The sequence below is a fragment of the Rattus norvegicus genome, chromosome 16 (genome assembly GCF_021556685.1).
Source record: "Rattus norvegicus strain SHRSP/BbbUtx chromosome 16, alternate assembly SHRSP_T2T, whole genome shotgun sequence".
Taxonomy (NCBI): domain Eukaryota; kingdom Metazoa; phylum Chordata; class Mammalia; order Rodentia; family Muridae; genus Rattus; species Rattus norvegicus.
This window is the reverse complement of record NC_141549.1, coordinates 2523219-2541984: the sequence shown is the minus strand read 5'-3', so window position 1 is coordinate 2541984 and position 18766 is coordinate 2523219. Positions and strand designations below refer to the sequence as shown.

The following is an 18766-nucleotide window of genomic DNA, read 5'->3' as shown; positions in this document are numbered from 1 at the left end:
ATAGTGTCCCCTCTGAGACCTCTTGAGCTGGGCCTCCATAGTCCTCATTGCCTAAGATCATCATCTTCTAACCTCCTACCAGGAAGGTTCTTAAAGCCCCACATACAGCTGTCACTAACTTTTTCTAGTCCAAAGACCCGGATTCTTCCACATTCCTCAAACAAAACAAAACGACCCAGGCCTATCACAGCAAAACCTGGAAGGAACCTCTGTCTTAGTTACTTTTCTATTGCTGTGCTAAGATACCAAGACCACAACAATCTATAAAACATTTATTGGGTTTACAGTTTCAGCGGGAAGTCCACGATTGCCAGGGTGAGGAGTATGGCAGCAGGGAAACAGGCAAGTGGGCAGGAAGGCAGGCAGAAGATATGGCATCAGAAAAGTAGTAGAGAGATTACAAGTTGAGACGATGACAACAATGAGGAGAGAGAGGAGAAAGAGAGAGAGAGAGAGAGAGAGAGAGAGAGAGCGATAACTCATAATAGTGTGGAGGTTTTAAACCTCAAAGCTCATCCCCCAGTGACACACCTCCTCTAACAAGGCCACACCTCTTAATCCTTTCCAAACAGTTCTACTAACTAGGGACCAAGCATTCAAACATGAGAGCCTATTTGCGCTATCTTGTTCAAACCACAACTACCATATTCAGCTATGGATTCTTACTCTAAAATACTCAGACCTGTCTACCAAGAAGCCTGTAGATAAAGTTTAGGATGTTTCAAAGCTTGGATGGGGGGTTGTGGGGGAATGTATTAACCAACCATTGAAAACTTGAATTTCTTTCCGGTATCAATAGGTGCCATAGCTCATAGAAACATTCGCAGGCCTGCGATGCTGACAGTGTAGAAGGACTTTTAGGGCTAGAGTCAGCAGTCGGACACTTGTCTAGCATGTCTGAGACCCATGTTCTGTCCTCTGCCCTACAAAATGAAAAATGTATCACTCTAACTCTCAAGTAGGGTAGCTCACGTTTGAAGATATCATCTGCTCTCACTTTCTTATTGAAGATATGTTAGTGTTAAACGTGGTGCCTGAACCTACCCCTTAAAGCAGTAAGACACACGCACATGTAGCTCCTGCCACAAATTTGGTTTTTAAAAGTATTTTAAAGATCCATTTCAATGTCACTGGTTTGATATTATGATGTGTAGCATATGATAACCATATATGCAATGCTGAGGGGAGGGAGAGCTGCTCAACTAGGAACTTCCCGCATTCTGGGACCAGGTTCCTCGCTACCTTTAATGATCCAGTGCTCACCACCCTGACCAACACTCAGGACCACCACACAGTATTTTCCCTATGTGCATGCTCCATGCCCCCTACAAAGTCCATGCCATCTCAGCTCAGTCTCTCTCTCTCCATTTTTTATCCCTAGTCTGAGGCAGCCATGTTTTCCTCCCCCAGTAAATCTTTTGTCAAGAAGTCTGTTGTACAGTGTGACTTTTGTGGCATTCCTTGGCCCCTATCACCAAGATACGTTTTCCCTGTAAAACCCTTTCAGAGGGAGTGTCTAGAAATGTCACAAGATGCCATGAGTTAATAACCTGTGTGACCTCATCTCCTCATTCCTGAGATTCCATTCTCCCAACCTAACCACTATCCACAAGGCAGTGTGTTTCCTTCTATGATTACTTCTTTGCATGGAAAATGTACAGAAACATAAGATAGCATATGTACTGTATTTTACAGCTGAAAATATTACATTACCTGTAATATCTTTACAAGTGTCCACATAATGCATCTATACTGCTTGTTTCTTAACTACTTTAAATGTAATGGAAATCTACATGCACATCTATTCATCCTGCTTTTTTTTTAAATTTTCACTATCAGTTCTACTTGTGGATGTGTTTTGGGATAACAGTAAGTGTCCTCAAATTCACAACCAAAATTTTTTGTATTATTTGGTACCAGCAGCAATGATAGCTGGTTGACTTAGTCACTCTTCTGTTACTACGAAGAGACACCGTGACCAAGGCTAGTCTTATTAAAGGAAAGCTTTGAATCGGTGGCTGCCTCACGGTTTCAGAGGGTTAATTTATTGTCATCATGGCAGGGAGCATGGCAGCTGGCATGACAGGCATGGTGCTGGAGAAGTGGTGAGAGCTGCCTATTCATTCCCGCAGGCAGAGACAGAGACAGAGACAGAGAGACAGAGACAGAGAGACAAAGACAGAGAGACAGAGAGACAGAGAGACAAAGACAGACAGAGACAGACAAAGACAGAGAAGCAGAGGCAGAGAGAGACAGAGATTGGCATAGGTTTTTAAAACCTCAAATCCCACCCCTAGTGACACTTCCCCTATCCAGGCCACACCTCTTAATCCTTCTAATCCTTTCAAAGACTTTCCACATCCAGGTGACTAATGACTAAGTATTCAAATATATGAGTCTATGGGGTGCGGGGGAGGCAGTCTTGTTTTGTTTTGTTTTTTCAAGGCAGGTTTCAAGCCAGCCTTAGATGGCCTGGAACTCACAGAGATCCACCTGCCTCTGCCTCAGGAGTGCTGGGATTAAAGGTGTTATTCAAAACACTGTGCTGGTAGTTCTGTACTTATAGTTCTGTACTTACTACAGAGAGAGGCTAAATTCTTCGGTGAACTTACTCATTTCCATCCTCACGGATTTAAGGAAGGAGGCTGCTATGATCTCAGTTTTACAGGCACGGAAGAAACTGAGGCATGGAGCCACATTCTGCGCCCAATTCTGATCATAAATCTAAACAGACATTACAGACCGCAAGAACTCTCACTTAACCTGGCCTTCACTGAGATCACCTCACCTCACCAGGAGCCCCGAAAGACAGCTATGTAGACCTGCACTTACTGAAGTCATTAGCATCTGAGAAGGTCTCGAAAGACCTGGGGTTTCTTTGTCCTGGAAAAGCTCTGTGCAGTGCCTTGGCCTAATAATCACAAATAACTGACTAGGCCAAAAGAAAGAAGCAATGTGCTTCTGCTAACACTGGTCAAACTTGACGTCAGGCGGCAGGTTCAGAACAACCTTCTGGAAGTGGGGTCCCTGCAACCTAATGCCCGAAGGAGCCTACAGGCAGCATGAACAACAGTGCATCCCAAATGAGAATGTCCACGGATTACGGATGAGCACGTGCTAACGAAGGCCGGCCCTCACCGCCCGCTTGGTCTCCAGGGTGATAAGAGCGTTATTAAAGCCTGCCACATAATTCATCAATGCTCCTGCTGGCTGGGGAAAGGCTAATCTCCCTAGGTAGCAAGTTCCAGAATGGGCAACAAGAAACAAACCTGCAGAAATGTTATCTTTTTTTAATTATCTGGACTCCTGAGAAGAGATAAAATAGTCTTTCTGCTGCTCTGTGTCTGGTTGGATGTATTCTAACAGTGAACACGGCTTTGCTCCATGGAGACAGGAGAACTTTCTCCCCTCTTTATACCGGCACACAAGCTGAGTGTCTAGGCAGCACCACAAGTAACTGGAAGGCACAGGTAAGGAAAGGATGGGTGTGCCTGCCGCGTGCTTCACGGGATGCAAACGGCACTGACTAAATGGCCTGTCAATCATCCAGCACTCAAGCCAAAGGCTTTTCTCTCAACTTTCTTCCTTATCCTGAGGTAGCGTGGGGAAGCTCTGCCCGGCAAGCTCCTGGGTATGAATCCACAAACTTTGACAGCTGAGGCCGTGGCTCAGGTATCTGATCCTTGATGTTTCTATTTTCAGAGAGGGTCAAAGGATTGCATTGAGCATTGAGGGAAGGATTTGGAAAGCACAGAACATGTGAAAACTTAAACACCTTCCCAGTAAACTAGCACTTGGGGGTGGAGGACAGACCTAGCTACTATGCCCAGTGCCCTCTTTAAGACTCAGGCTAAGGCTTCCACACGCCCATTGGCCTCACCCTAAAGGGATATCACAGATAAACAGATGAGATGTGGGTTGCCTCAGAGCCACCAGGCAGCAGGCACCCACTTAGCAGGGGTGACTGTTGTCATGTAAGTCTAACGGATCTTGGATTGCCACTGTCTACCCTGAAAGACTCCGGGATTGAGTCCTCACATCCCTGACATTCTGATTCTTGTTTACACAAAATGCGTGCCTGTAAAATAGAACAAAGGGGCTCTGACACACCCTTCCAAGTAACCAGCCTGAGACCGAGACTCCCTCGTTCACTCACTCGCTCACTCACTCACCCCAGACTTGTTTATGAAGCACCGATGACAAATACTGTTTGTGTTAGCAACCGGGCATATCCACCATCTGCCCCCAGGGACCCAGCGACAGCAGACGTCATCGCTAGCTGCCAAGATGTGACACATTCCCACTGTCACTATGAGAAGCACAACCCCTGCGTTAGTGCTGCATCCACTTATAAAAGGCCAGTCTCTCCTCTTTCCACTCCTCCTCCCCCCGACCTTGCCCAGAGGCAGCCTCTGTAAACTCCCTCCCCAGTAAACCTCCCAAGTGAGCTCTGTCACATGATGTGGCTTTATGGGCTCCTTTGCTTAAGTCATAACAGTTTGCCTTTAAGAGTTCATAGTTTTTCCAGTAAACTTGTAAGCAGAACATGACTGTACTATATTCTGTAATAAATTCAAAACAGTCTGCGGAATGATCAGAGTCCAAAACCTAAGCATTAACGATCTGGATAAATAATTCATCTCAGCTTCTGTCTAAGGATTTTTAAATTCCGCCTACCTCCCTTTCATAATGTTTCTCGCCCTTCCTTTCAGTCATCCACACGACAGAAGAGGCACTGAGCCCATCTCTAATCCAGCGCTCACTGAGCGTCTGCTGTGGGTTAAGTAAGGCCCGTGCAGGTTGCTGAGTACATGAAAACAGCAGCACACAGGGACTCTCCTGTAAAGAGCTCCGAGACTGTGTGGGAAGGGTGAGACCCAAGCATGCATCACAGAACAGGGTAGTTACCGCTATGACAGGGACACGTGTCTGTGATGTTGGGAGGACGGGAACATGGAAGTGGCTAGAGGGAAGAATGCAAGAACCCTGGGAAGGCTTAGTTGGCAGCTGGATATGAAGGGCAAGTGGGTAAGAGTCAGGAGAAGAGAAAGTGTATTCCAGACACAGTGGGCAACGTGTGCAAAGGCCTGGTGACAGGACGGAGCCTAACTGTAAGAAAATCAGAATGGCTAGCTGTGTGTGAAACTGGTGAAAGGCAGTGGTTCAGGTTAGACCAGACCGGTGGGCAGGGCTCAGATTACCTCCTTTGAGAGTACTTCAGAGTCTAGGAGGTAAGGATTATAAACCAGGATAACCTGGTGGTATATGGAAACACAGAGTCCAGTGACACAGTTCCAGGCAAACACAGAAAGGGGCTCCGTTATGGAGGAAGTCCTGAGGTTACTCTCCTGCACAAAGGCTGCGGCTGACCTGTTTTCTCACCTCTGGACAGGGGAGAGAAAGAACAAGATGCCTCACGGGGATGACAGAAGACGTATTGTCACTGCAGAAGGAACTCAAATGCATGAGGCAGGATACACTGCCCCAAGTAGTCCTTGCCGGAGCTTATCTCAATCTCTACAAACTGGCAAGGAGTTCTAACCTGCTCCTCCCCCAGCCTCAGGTCCAGATGCTGCTTTCCACAGAGGCCAAGAGGACCAAAGCAACAATGTATCTGCACCAGTTCACAGTCGAGCCGAGAGGGCCCTCGGAAGAGGAGGGACGAGGCTCACAGACTCAGCAACCGGAAGGTGGTGCTTGAGGAGAGAAAGGGACAGGACAGGCAGCAGAGAATGAGTCCCTCCCGCCGGGTTCTATAGAAGACTCAGCATCTCTAGCATGGCTCCCACCTCCCACGGACAGGAGGAACATATGGCTGCTCAGGGGATACAGCCAGTGAGCCAGGAATTCCATATCTTGGACTTGATCCTGCTGAGTAAAGGGATTACACAGGCGTATTCTTGGATGCCCATCAGTATTATTTATAACAGAGGAAGTCTGTGCTTACATAAATCCCTAAGAAAGGATGGGATGAATGAATCTGTTGCCTTCATTTGACGATGCAGCTATTTAAAAACCACGTTATTAAAGAATATCGTGAGACACACTGATGTACTCTTAAATAGTAAGTGAAAAGTGCCCAACTAAATAAATGTGTGTCATGATCCCAATCTTTTTTTTTTTTTTTTTTTTTTTTTTTTGGTTCTTTTTTTCGGAGCTGGGGACCGAACCCCGAGCCTTGCGCTTCCTAGATCCCAATCTTTAAAACTGGCTGTACTTATGGGTCAACAGGATACCTCAGCAAGAGAAGCATTCACTTATCAAGCCTGATGACCAGGGCCCAATCCCCAGGACTCACGGGGTTGAAGAAGAGAACTGACTCCTGTAAGCTGTCCTTTGACCTCCACACACATTCCACGGCACACGTGTAAACACACACACACACACACACACACACACAGAGAGAGAGAGAGAGAGAGAGAGAGAGAGAGAGAGAGAGAGAGAGAGAGAGAAATAAGGAAATGGGAATTAAAAAAAATCATACATGCTTACAGAAACCTAAAGGACTGGCTTAAAATATATACACAGAGCATTTGGGAACACATGGACATAGTAACTTTGTGGACATAGAAGGCAGCAACGAATATCAAACCCGATCGCACGTCAAGCTTGCAAATGCTCTACTGCTCAAACAATATTTCCTCGGTGGCACCATTGCCATTTTTGGGGCACAGCTGGCTTTCTTAGGACAGCAAGGACTCACCAAGCTCCCCACTCAGGCACCTCTCAGCCATCAGGATTTAAACCAGCAAATTGCAGTGGGAGAAGCTATCTCCCCACCACCAGCCTACTCATATCCTCTGACGTGAGAGATTTGGAGGCGGCTGCCAGGAGCTTTCTCCACTCTGCAAATTGTTCTCAAAAATATACACTGCCTTATTTTTTCATTTCTGAAATAGTTTCTGTTCTATCCTCTCCGGAAGCTGGGGGATCAGGTGATGGATCAGTTCAAGTGGTGAGGGAAAAATAGACCCCAATTATTTTGTCAACTATGAAGACGTTCTAGTCCCAACGAGATAACAATGCTTTGTGGGCAAGTCATCCTTCCCTGGGATTCAAGACCTTCTAGTGACCCCTGTAAAAGGCATTTTCAACCAAGGGGCTTGGCCGGGATCTACAGATGCCAAGGAATCGTGTGTGATTTAAGATCTTGCTTTATAGCTCAGGCAAGTTTCAAACTCAAAATTCTTCTGCTCATGTCTCCTAAATGATGGGATTGATTGCGTGTGTGTGTGTGTGTGTGTGTGTGTGTGTGTCACCGTGCTTGACAGTGTCACCATGCATACTTGACAGTGACACCATGCATACTTGACAGTGTCACCATGCTTGATAGTGTCACACTTGTTGATCAATGGGTGATTAACAAACAACTCCTAGCTCTTGACATCATAAATGGAGGTACTTCTTAGGCCTTCTCCTCTCTCCTCTCCTCTCCCTCCCCCCCCCCCCCCGTCCTTCCTCTTTCCCTCCCCTCCCCCACCTCTCATTCTAAAGGACCAAAAGCAGGCTGTGTTGTCACCCTTACCCTGACTGAATGGGAACCTGACTACTGACCCCAAAAGATGCCCATCTTAGCTAGCAATTTCTTGTTCAAAGCACACATCCTGTGGCTGTCTTATCACTTAGGAAGTGGGGTCTGAACTGAGAGTACCTATCTCACTACACCCTCACACCCACCACCAAGAGCTACTAACTGAAACCTACCTTTTCCCTCCACAGACTTTCCACTTACACAGAGCATTAGGCACAAAACAACTCTTTAGCCGGTTCTGACACATGCCTCAGTCCCTGCTGCAGAGGCAGGGGGATTGCTTGAGTCTTCGGGTTATTGGCCGGTTTGGGACAAGATTGTGAAATAGCAACAGCAGAAACACCACTTTTTCAGGACCGTTGCTGTAAGGACTCTCCTGGACATGGCCACTTAAAAGCACAAAGACATTGTTCCTTCAAGTCTAAACTGACCAACCAATAAAGACCACTTCCTTATCAGAAAAACTAACTCACGGGGTTCAGATTTTTAGATATGGTTGTGTTTGTGGTGAACCGTCTCCTCAGGGGTGGTTCCAACCACTGCTTCATTCAGCAAGGGTAGGCTCCAGGTTTGAAGTGAGAAACTCCTTCTCACTTCTCCTGGTTCTTCCACACTTCCTGTCAGCTCTCTGTGACTCTAAGGGTTGGTGGAACTTGCAACACAGCAACTTCATGGAAGTGGAAGTCCCTACAACAGCCTCTGGGTCTCTAACTTGTACAATTGTTATACACTCTGTGGTAACAAGTAGAGGACTAGGTTCTGGAGACCCACTTGCCAAGATAAAAAGCCAAGCAAATCAGAAATAAGCCTGACCAGAACTAAAACCCTTAGGGAGTGAATTAGTGAAATGGGGTAGTTTATTTCTTTTCCTAGAAAATCTCATTACTATGACAAAACATGATACACGAGTTAGCAAGAAAAGAGGAAACATCTGTAATTGCACGGGGGAAATCATTATCTAGAAATTATTCATTGTCTGAGACCTAGGTGGGCTGAGTAAGGAGGGAGACCTAGGTGGGCTGAGTAAGGAGGGAGGGCCATTAATGCCCATCAAGACAAAAACTAAATCAAACTTAAAACTGCCAGTAATCCTTTCCGATCAGATGAGCAGTTCTCAGGTAAAAAACAAAGCAAAACAAAACAAAATAAAACAAAAACACTGAACCCAACCAAAACAAACAAAAACAAAAAATATTTAGAGACAGGCATCAAAACACCAGGTTGCAGCTGAGGAAACTGTAGGCTGAGGCAGAATCTTAGAAATGCCTGGACATTTGCTCTGTCCCTCAAGTGGATAGTTCATCTGCATGAGGGCCAAAGAGTCTATAGATTCAGCTGGAGAGATAGATGGCTCAGTGGTTAGGAGGACTGACTGCTCTTCCAGAGGTCCTGGGTTCAATTCCCAGCAGCCACACAGTGGCTAAAAGAAAACTATCTGTTATGAGATCTGATCCCCTCTTTTGGTGTGTGAGAAGACAGAACATTCATGTAAAATAAATAAATATCTTTTAAAAAGTAAACTTAACAAAACAAAACAAAAAAGACTCTATAGATCCTAAAAGTCATAAAGGTAAAGTGCCACAAAATTAAAAGTTCCCAAACACGCAATAAATCTTACTGCTGATACAAGAAGTTCCATAGCTTCCCATCAATAAGACAATCTCCAATGAATAAAGAGAACCCCAGAGGAACATCTTGTTACCACAGCAACCTGATAAATGGCCCAACTCCATCATCTGATGGTCTAAAAGACTAGGCTAGATAAACACCATATGGTGAAATAAAGACACTCAAGTACATGATTAGTAGCCAGCTCAGGATCATTCCATCAAGGCTATTACATCAGGAAATTTGACAATAATTAAAAATAGCTAAAAGAGCATTGTTCATATTGGGCAAATAAGTGGCATTAAATGGGACCCTAATAATTGATATTCAAGAAGCTTCTGGTTTTCACAATGGTTTTAGAAGACCAACTGTCTAACCAAATGAAGACGCTGAGCCTTCACACATCCTAGAGTACTCTCACAGTCTCGGTAGGAAATACCACAACATTACATGGATCCACAACGCATGAAGAGTAGATCCCAAATAATATCTCAGAAGAAGAGATAGGAGGACAGGAGGAACCTGGGACTCCTGAGAGCTCACTCTAGCCCTCACCTGGGGAGACTTCTCAAGTGTGTCATAGGACCAAAGTCCATGTATAGGAAGTCAGCAAAATGAAACATCTAGGCAATCCAGGGGGCTCCCTACCTGCGCCATCACCAGCTCCCAGCTACCAAATCGCTGAGCCTCTTCTGCAAGCTCGCGCTTTTGCAGACAGACACAATGTAGCCAGGTTTCCTGGCTTTTCAAACATCAGGTGTCATGTTTGGCATTCTCATTTTCGTTGCTACATTTCACTCACCGTGTCAGGTGGAGTCTTTCCAGCCTTATTTTCCAGATGAGGAATCACTCCACATGCATGCTAAGTACAGAATCTTGACTAAGATCTGTTGAACCCAGACCCACTCACCTACAAGAATCTTCTTCCAGCCTTTGGGCCATCCAGCTGCTGGAATCAGGCCAGGCCCCTGACTCCACCCACCTCCCAAGAGAAAAACACCAATCTGTCTTCTTGAACCAGTGTCTCGAAATGCATAGTAGGATCCACCTAGATGCTACCCAGATGCCTACGTTTATAATTTATTTGGAGAGGAAACATATAGGCAATAAATGCATTGTCTTGAAATTCAAGTTGGTTATGCAACTTTCTCCAGTAAAATGAAGAGGAGATTACAAACAAAAAAAAATTCCTGTAAGTCACATCTCCACAGTTGGACGTCCACTTAAAGCAAGCAGCGTGGTAACAGATGACATTTGTACTAAAAGCGGTGCTGTGGTGTGCCGGGGGCGGGGTGGGAGGTAGAAAGAACTGAACTTACACTTATGTCAAGACTGCATAGGCTGACGGCATCTTCATCCTGGGCACTCTGCTTCCGTTTCCGCTGCAAGACAGAAGAAAAGACAAAATTCAATTGTAAGCAGTGTTTGCAGCTTTGATGAAGGAAGAAAGCAAATCAAATAACCCATGGAGTTTCTTATCACTTCCATGTGTCAACCAAAAGCTTCAGTCAACTGTGCAAGGTAGTAGGTCCGAGAATATTGGGGAATTATTAAGCTCTGGGCTGAGGTGATTGGCTTGCGTGCTTATTCTTACTTATGCCACCACAACCATTTGGCGCCCCTCTCTCTCTCTCTCTCTCTCTCTCTCTCTCTCTCTCTCTCTCTCTGTGTGTGTGTGTATGTATGTATGTGTGTCCCACCCACCCCCACACCACTATTATACCACAGATACCTCAAATGAATCCATATAATTATGGCCACATCGGCTTACCAAATTAGGTGCTGAAATATATGTTCTCCTCCATAAAGCAGAAAAGGTATCTATCTATGAACTACAAGAAAGCACCTCCAAGATATGTTCAGTTATCTTCTGCATCCTCAAGTCTGCCTGAGGCAAGTGCTTCTTGGGTCCTCACGTTTGTATAGATGCTGCCAGAAGACCAGAACTGCTGCTGTGAAGTTGAGGGACTGCCTGGAGACATTTGGAGTCTATAACCCCCACCCCCACCCCCACCCCCACCCCCACCCCCACCCCCACCCCCACCCCCACCCCCACCCCGAGAAGCCCACCTCCTCTTTTCATTCAGAACTCTGATCTGAACAAAGGATTGGACAGTGAACAAAACTGCCCATGATCACTTAAATGGACGCTTGCAGAACGGGTATCTGCTATGTGCCAAGCTCTGTGTCTGCTTCCAGGAACACAACTCCCACGGTTAAAGAACTCGGAGCCTTGCAAGAGAGAGACAGCAGATATGATTTGCACACCTCGATCCACGGGTTAGAAAGTCATTTCTCTGAATGACTCTTAACTCCAAGGTTGGGGTGGCAGGGCAGTGGTGACATCGGCCCCAAAGAGAGGGAAGCACAGTGATAAAGCTCTTCTCAGAGGAGGAGGAATTTTACAGTAGGATAAATATGTGTCAGATGAAGAGGAGGAGTGGACTGCACTTTCTTTTTATAAGGCCAGCTATATTCTTAAAATCTGAGGCTGAGCCTGGTCCTCCTGACCAGCAGATTTATGGAGTCTCTAAGCTTTCCCACTGAAGTGAACCGGATTGCTGCAGAATCAGTGATCAGAGACAATGGCAAGAGTCCTTCGTGGGGATGCAAACTCAGCCATTCTGGGATGGTGTACATATTCAAAAGGCAAATACTCTACTCGGAGTCTCTGGTCGGGGGCCTTCAAGAAGAGGCTGACAGACGTCTCATGCACACTTGTGTGAGAGGATGCTTCATGCACATACAGGAACTAATCCTTATTAATTCAACATTCAGTTACAGTAAGATGTCAGAGGAGCTAATCCATTGGTTTATACGGTGATTGCATGTGTGTGGGTGTATACTTGTGCTCATCTTTCTGACACAGTCTATGTTGCTTAGGCTGGCCTGGAATTCCTGGCCTCAAACAATCCTCCCACTTCAGCCTCCCAACCAGCTAGGGCTATAGGCATGTACCACTGCACCCAGTCAATAGGGTAACCTTCTGAGGTGGGTATGGCGAGAAATCATTTCCAATTTACAGGTAAATAAACTGAGGTTGGCAGAGATCGTGCTATGGTATGATCCTCAAAATCCAGGATTCTATTCCCAAAGGCACAGTTGATAGCATGCGTGGTAAGACGTCACATCTTACCCACCACTGGAAATGTCTGGTGGAGTCATCTTCTGCCTGGAATACTGTTCTAAAGATGGCACAGTGGGGAGGGCAGGCAGATGTGTGTCAACCAGCAAGGTGTACTGAGGATGTGATCAACAGCTGCAAGGAGGTTCCTCAAGGAACCCAGGACCTCCCTGCCTTTAGCCTGTCCGGCCTTGAGATATTGTAGTACCACACCCGGGATCTCGATGGGGCGGGAACTGGGCAGGAGGAAGTTCAAGTTCCATATATTATCTATAAAGCCAAAACAATACCAGCCAGGCCTACCCACTATTGGCACTACAGACAAGGTGGGTGGCATTTAGACAAAGTGGCAGGCCCTGTGCAAACCATAGTATAGGCCACACCACTGTAAGACATTACCTGCTATTATTTGGTTATACATTTTGTGACATTACAAATTTCATTCCTAAAGTGCAAATAGTCTGTCAAGCAGACAGAGCATAACGTTTTCTCGAGAGGTCAGCTGATGAGGAAGAGGGCAGACGAGCTCTCATCTTTGCAGCTAAAACAATTCCACAGGTTACCCAGTGCTGGAACCTGGGACCTAGAACCCCTCCTCCAGCCCTGAGCCCCAGTCCGTGTGACAAACACTCTCTCAGACATTTTTACATGCTACCTCAAGAGTCAAACATGATGATTAGATGGCCTTCAATGGCCTTTTCAATGATGCTGGAACCAGTGACTCCATCTAAGAATGATCTTTAGAAACCCACAGGGCAGTTGACCGCGGTACACACCCTTTTAATCCCAGCACTTGGGAGGCAGAGGCAGGCAGATCTATGAGTTCGAGGCCAGCCTTATCTACATAACAGGTTCTAAGACAGCCAGGGCTACACAGTAAGATCCTGTCTCAAAACAAACAAACAGAAAGAAAAAAGAAGAAGCCACAGTTCACATGGGGGCCATGAGAGACAGCTCAGCACCTAAGAGCACTGACTGGTTCAATTCTCAGCACCCACGTGGCTTATAACAGTCTATAACTTCAGTCCCAGGGGATCTAACACCTCTGGCTTGGCATGTAGCAGGCATGCATGTACCACTCAGACATGTATGTAAGCAAAACATCCACACACATAAAATAACTTTTAGTTAAGAAAGCTAGAAAGAAAGGAAGGAAGGCAGGAAGGAAGGAAGGAACCTATACAAGTTCCACACGGATTATGAGAAATGGGTTTCTTGTCTACTCTCACTGCACAGGGTGATGGCTAGCCCCTGCTGGCAACAAACAAGTCAGAAGGGCTCTTTGGTTTTGTTTGTTTTTAAAGATAAGGTCTAGCCTGGAATTTGCTACGTAGACCAGGCTATCTCTGGCTCTTAAGTGTTGGGGTTGCAAGGAAATACCACCACACCCAACTAAGAAGTCTGAAGCTGGAACTCTAAGCCAGAAGCAAAAACTTCACAAAGCATCCTCTAGTCATTGCTCAGCCCCTGCACGCTCACCAACCACTTCTGTACCAACAGCTGCTCTGGGTCCCGGAAACCGGCACGGGCAAGGCATACTTCCTGACTACTAACTGGGAATAGAAAAGGAGAGAATGTTCACATTCTACCATGAGTGAGTCAGGCAAGGCAGAGAGAGATCAAACACCGGTTAACTTTTCTCTCTAGTGTTGGACTCTGTGAACACTTGTGTGTGTGTGTGTGTGGGGGGGGGGGAGAGAGAGAGAGAGAGAGAGAGAGAGAGAGATCAGAGGTCAATGTCATGGATCTTCTTCAGTTACGTTCATCATTAAAATTTTAATGTTTTTAATTATGTAGGGTGGGGGATATATGGGTGTAAGTCCAGGTCCCACAGAGGCCAGAGACTTTGGAGCTCTCTGGAGCTGGAGTTATAGGAGGTTGTAAGGTATCAGGCATGACCTCTGGGACCTGAACTGGGGTCCTCTGCAAGAGCAGTAATGGATCAAACACCTGAACATCTCTGCTGCCCTCCCACTGTTGGCTTCTTTGTTTGGAGACAGACCCTCGTATGATCCTAGAGCTTGCTGATTGGCTGGCCTGGCAAGCCTGCAAGCCCTAGGAATCCTCCTGTCTCCACCACCCAGAGCTGGGATTATAGGCACATGCGGCCGCCCCTAGCTTTTTATGTGGATGCTGAGGATGGGACTCGGGTCCCAGTGCTTGCACACAGGCTGGAACAGAACTGGCTAATCTCTGTTCCTCACCCCCTTTTGAGCAGCTTGTTCCCCTCAGCAGCCTCAAAATCCAAGGTGGAAGGAGGGAAAGGACCAAACGGGCAGCCACTCCAGCTGGAGATGAAGGTGTGCAGTGGAGGAGCTTCACAAATGAACGAACGCACCCTCAACCAGGACCCGGAATTCCTCAGCTACTGGGAAGCTGGGCTTGTGCTGATGACCTAGAGGACAATTCATGGAAGGCATCACCAGGAGAACCAAGTCCCAGAGATACTGACAAACAGGCTGAGAGACGGTAATGGTCTGGTCGGACCTCTAACGGGGGTGGCGTTTCAGTCTATTAAACACTGCAAACCTCACACAGACAGACTTATCTGTGGGACTCCTTTGAGCCTGACAGCCACATTGTGAGGCAGGTGAGAGAGCTAGGGAGGTCTCTATTCCGTGAAACTGTGACAGAAGCTCCGAGAGGCCACGGGCTATAATCAGCGAGTGGCAGAGCCTGGATCCAGCCCAGGCCTACCTGACCCCATGCTAAGCAGTCCCATCTCTCAAGCCGTCCTGCACCCAAGCCTGGGATCACACTTAGAGGTGACCCGAGAGGAAGCACACGGTATGCAGCGGCTGAGGACTGAGAAGACATCTTGCTGACTATGCTCTTCCTTTGTGACTATTTGGAGACACTGTGCACACTAAGCTCTTTTCTGTGGTCTTAAGCAGTGTCACTGTTGCTTGGGGGTGACACCCCTTTACTTCTATTGATCATAAGCCACAGACAAGTTAGACTGGGAGTGTTTGGGCAGGGCGGTTATTGTGTGTACTGTATGTCTACATATTTGCTCTGATGGATTTCCAGCCAATCTGAGGAGCTAAGTTCCCGCCCTGTTAATATCTGTCAAGTTTACTGGCGGTAAAGCATCATCCACTTCCCTTATGACTGTGAGAAAACCATTCGTGTAGGTCCGGTAACTGTGGTAATCTGTCTCCAAATTCAGCCCATGATTTTATAGGCTCCTCCCCAGCACCCTGTGAGCAGACCGGTGAATAATTTCTGCATGGTGACTCAACGGACAAAGCAAAAGGGATGAATAAAGGAGGCCTGTGTTCCTGAGGTGATGTTCCTCACCTTCTGCCAACCACCTGGCCCAAACCAATCAAAAGCTCCAGGCCAAGGTTATTGAAAGTTGAATTCTTCAACCTCAAATTTCTTACTGTTCGGATAAAAGAGAGCGTTTTCCTTACCAGTAGGGTACTGATTTTCCTTAAAATGTACAAATGCGAAAAGGAACTCACAGTAGGGTAGGCATTGCCCTGGGCGTGGGTGTGGGGATAATGGACTGCGTCCCTCCTGAAAAAAAGAGGCTCTAATGTGCACAGGCAGTCCAACAAAAGCAGCTGTGGCAACAGCATCACCCACAGAGCATCACCAACTTGAGCAACGTGTAAAGAGCAGCGGCTTCCGGCTTCCTCGCGTGGTTGAGTGCTGTGAGAGCACCACTTGCATAAAAATCAGGGACACTTTCCAAAGAATTTTTTTTTAACTTCAGTTGTGCTCTCTAGTTAATTTGGGGGGTGGGGGAGGGTTGTGGAAAACCTGGAAATAGGCAGCAAAGCTGACAGCGAACAGAGCAGAGGGGACACATGTCTTTCCTCCTGCTTCCATGGGGCTGCCTGTGCACTTTTACCTTGGGTGAGCAGAGCGGATGTATGTGTGTGTGAGCATATGTGTCAGTCTGTCTGTGAGTTTGTTAAACGCTACAAGGCCACAGTTGGTTGAAAAGGCTTGGAACTTCTCAAACTGGCTTTACTTTTCCTTTCTACAGTGCTCAGGGTTAACACAGTACATCCTTGTCATGACTGTGGGAGTTCCCCGAATGCATGTGTTTCAAGTCTAAATACTGAATATATATATTGGTTTATTTTCCAACTTAAACAATGTCTCCTACAGCATGAAGTGAAGGGTTGCGTTGCGTGCCATGCATTCAGGTTCATTTGTAGCTTTTGTTGACGGTGCATGTCTTTGAAAGCATGTGTAATCAAGATTACCACAGAAGTCACATATGGAGAGAAACATTGGACATGTACAGCATTGGGTTTTGCATTTCTAGTGTTGATACCTGGGTGTTGCTTCTAGCCCTCAACCCTGCCCGCTCCTCCCTGACCCAAGTTTCTTGTTAAAGTAGTAAGTGCATACTTTTTTTTTGTGATAAAACTCTTTAAAAGTTCATTTTAATATGTTAATAGTATTCCTAATTTGTGCTGCAAACATGGCTCTGAGCCTTATCATAAGTTACGTTTTCCTTAACTTAAGCATAGTTTTAGGAAGAAATATGATTGGCTTCTGTCTTACACACAATCTTTTCTACTTCATTATCTGACTCTGCTTTGTTATTCGAACCGGAAACCGTACTTGAGTTGTAAACTAGACAGTGAGAAACACTTGGCTTCTTTCTGCTGTATGATGTTCTCGTTACCCAGTAACTTGAATATTGTTTAATGTGCTGTAAGACATTGTTGAGATTATCTCCGCTGTTTAAAATGCTAATGTACAAATGTGAATAGACACTTATCTATAACATGGGTAAGTTTTGTTTCGCCTATAATAGATGTTTATAAAAAAAATTGAGTGAGGGGACAATTGGTCTTTTGGTTTTTATCTCCTTACCTCCCCTTCCCCAAATTTTTTCTCCCCTCTCCCCTCCCCCCTTTTTTGCTTGTACAGGTTGCACTATTAAAAAATTGAGATTGTATAAATCTGGTTTAAAACTACAAGACAACAAAGTCTTGTAGATGTTGAATAAAAAAGTTATTATACTAACAAAAAAAAAAAAAAAAAAAAAAAAGAAAGTCCCCTCTGAGCCACGACGCTTGCCCATGCCTGGTCCCTGAGCAAAGGAAAGACATAATCTCTGCTCCTCCAAGTCTTGCCAATGGCTGAGAGGAGAAGAAAACAGCTGACTGTAATCAGAAGTGACTACAGTCACAGGGCAAACCACTGTTCCCAACTCAGGTGGGGGTGGGGGAAGGCAGTGACAGAGGAGATCATGGGGGCAATGGGCACTGGGGGAGCATCTGGCAGACTTCTTACTGCCATAGTCCGCAGATACTCTCTAGAGGTGCTGCAAAACCCTCCTCTTTAACCAAACACCAGGAGGCCCCTTTGCGGACATGCCTTGGAGTAGTACCTTTTGCATATTTGGCTTCGAAGTGTCATGGCAACTTGAGGAAAGCTGGATGGATTTGGCGACCTACGTCGGAAACTCATGACTTTCACGTCATCTCGGTCTCTACCAGCATCACCTTTGCCCTTCATCTCCTGGACCTATTTTATAATTACTGTTCCCTCAGGCTGCCACAGGGCTATCTCCTTTTCAGGCTTAGCTACCTTCAGATAACCCAAGGCAGACATCTGAATTCCTTCGGTAAATGGTTCGTGAACAAACTGTGTTTGTGTTGTTTGGCGAAGCAGTGGATGAAGTACACTGGTCCGGTTGTCCACAGGTGGATTTTCAGAATTCTCCATACTAGGCCAAGCCTAAATATGCTAATCTCACCTGCCCTGGCTTTTATTCTCTTGTGAACAAATTTCGAAATGCCGTGAGCTGCAAAAGAAAACCACTAGGCATCTCCCACAACATAGAAAGGAAACACAGTAGAACTAGGCACCAGCGAATGTTCCACTAGCTGTTTCTTCACGACTTCAAGTAAACACTGTGGAATTCCTTTCAAAGAGTGAGATTCTGAGGTCAGAAGTCAGGGTTGGGGTGCAGAACAGGATTTGTTTTGTTTTGTTTTGTTTAGGTCCAGCCTTGACTTTCTATCACACAGCTGATTTCTTCTTTGTCCTGTCTGCCAAGATGCCTTTCTTTGGGTTAATATCTGAAAAGGCCTAAAACTGCATGTACATACTTACTTAAAACAAGCCAGGCATGGGCATTCGTTCCTACAATCTCAGTACTTGGGAGGCAGAGGCAGGAGGCTAAAGCAAGTGCAAGCCCAGTTGGATGTAGCATATAATGAGTTCAAGGCCAGCCTGGTCTACACAGCAATCAAGAGTAGAAAGTCTGTATCTCAAATAAGTGTGTGTGTGTGTGTGTGTGTGTGTGTGTGTGTGTGTGTGTTTACTACATATATGTGGTGATCCGGTGGGTAATAGTGCTTATGGCCAAACCTCAAATTCAATCCCCTGGAACCCACGTGGTCTCTTATAAGTTATCCTCTGACCTCTGGAAACATACTGCCGGTGCATGCACACCCATCCAAATACACATGTGCACACACGGAATAAATAAAGGTAAATTTAAAAAGTATTAGTAAGCGATATTTATA

At 45.9% G+C, this 18766-nt stretch overlaps 1 protein-coding gene across 10 annotated transcripts in view; it reads right to left on the bottom strand.

The window, feature by feature from the left end:
- Arhgef3 (Rho guanine nucleotide exchange factor 3) overlaps positions 1 to 18766 on the bottom strand; it is a 280270-nt gene that overhangs the window by 123958 nt on the left and 137546 nt on the right. For 9 of the 10 annotated variants that reach the window (XR_015639300.1, XR_015639301.1, XM_087587654.1 and 6 more), the window contains 1 exon segment: positions 10459 to 10521. Coding sequence is in view for 6 of the 10 variants with exons in the window: in XM_087587654.1 (XP_087443780.1) it covers positions 10459 to 10521 (63 nt within the window). In the remaining 4 variants the exon portion in view is untranslated. 10 annotated transcript variants of the gene reach the window in all.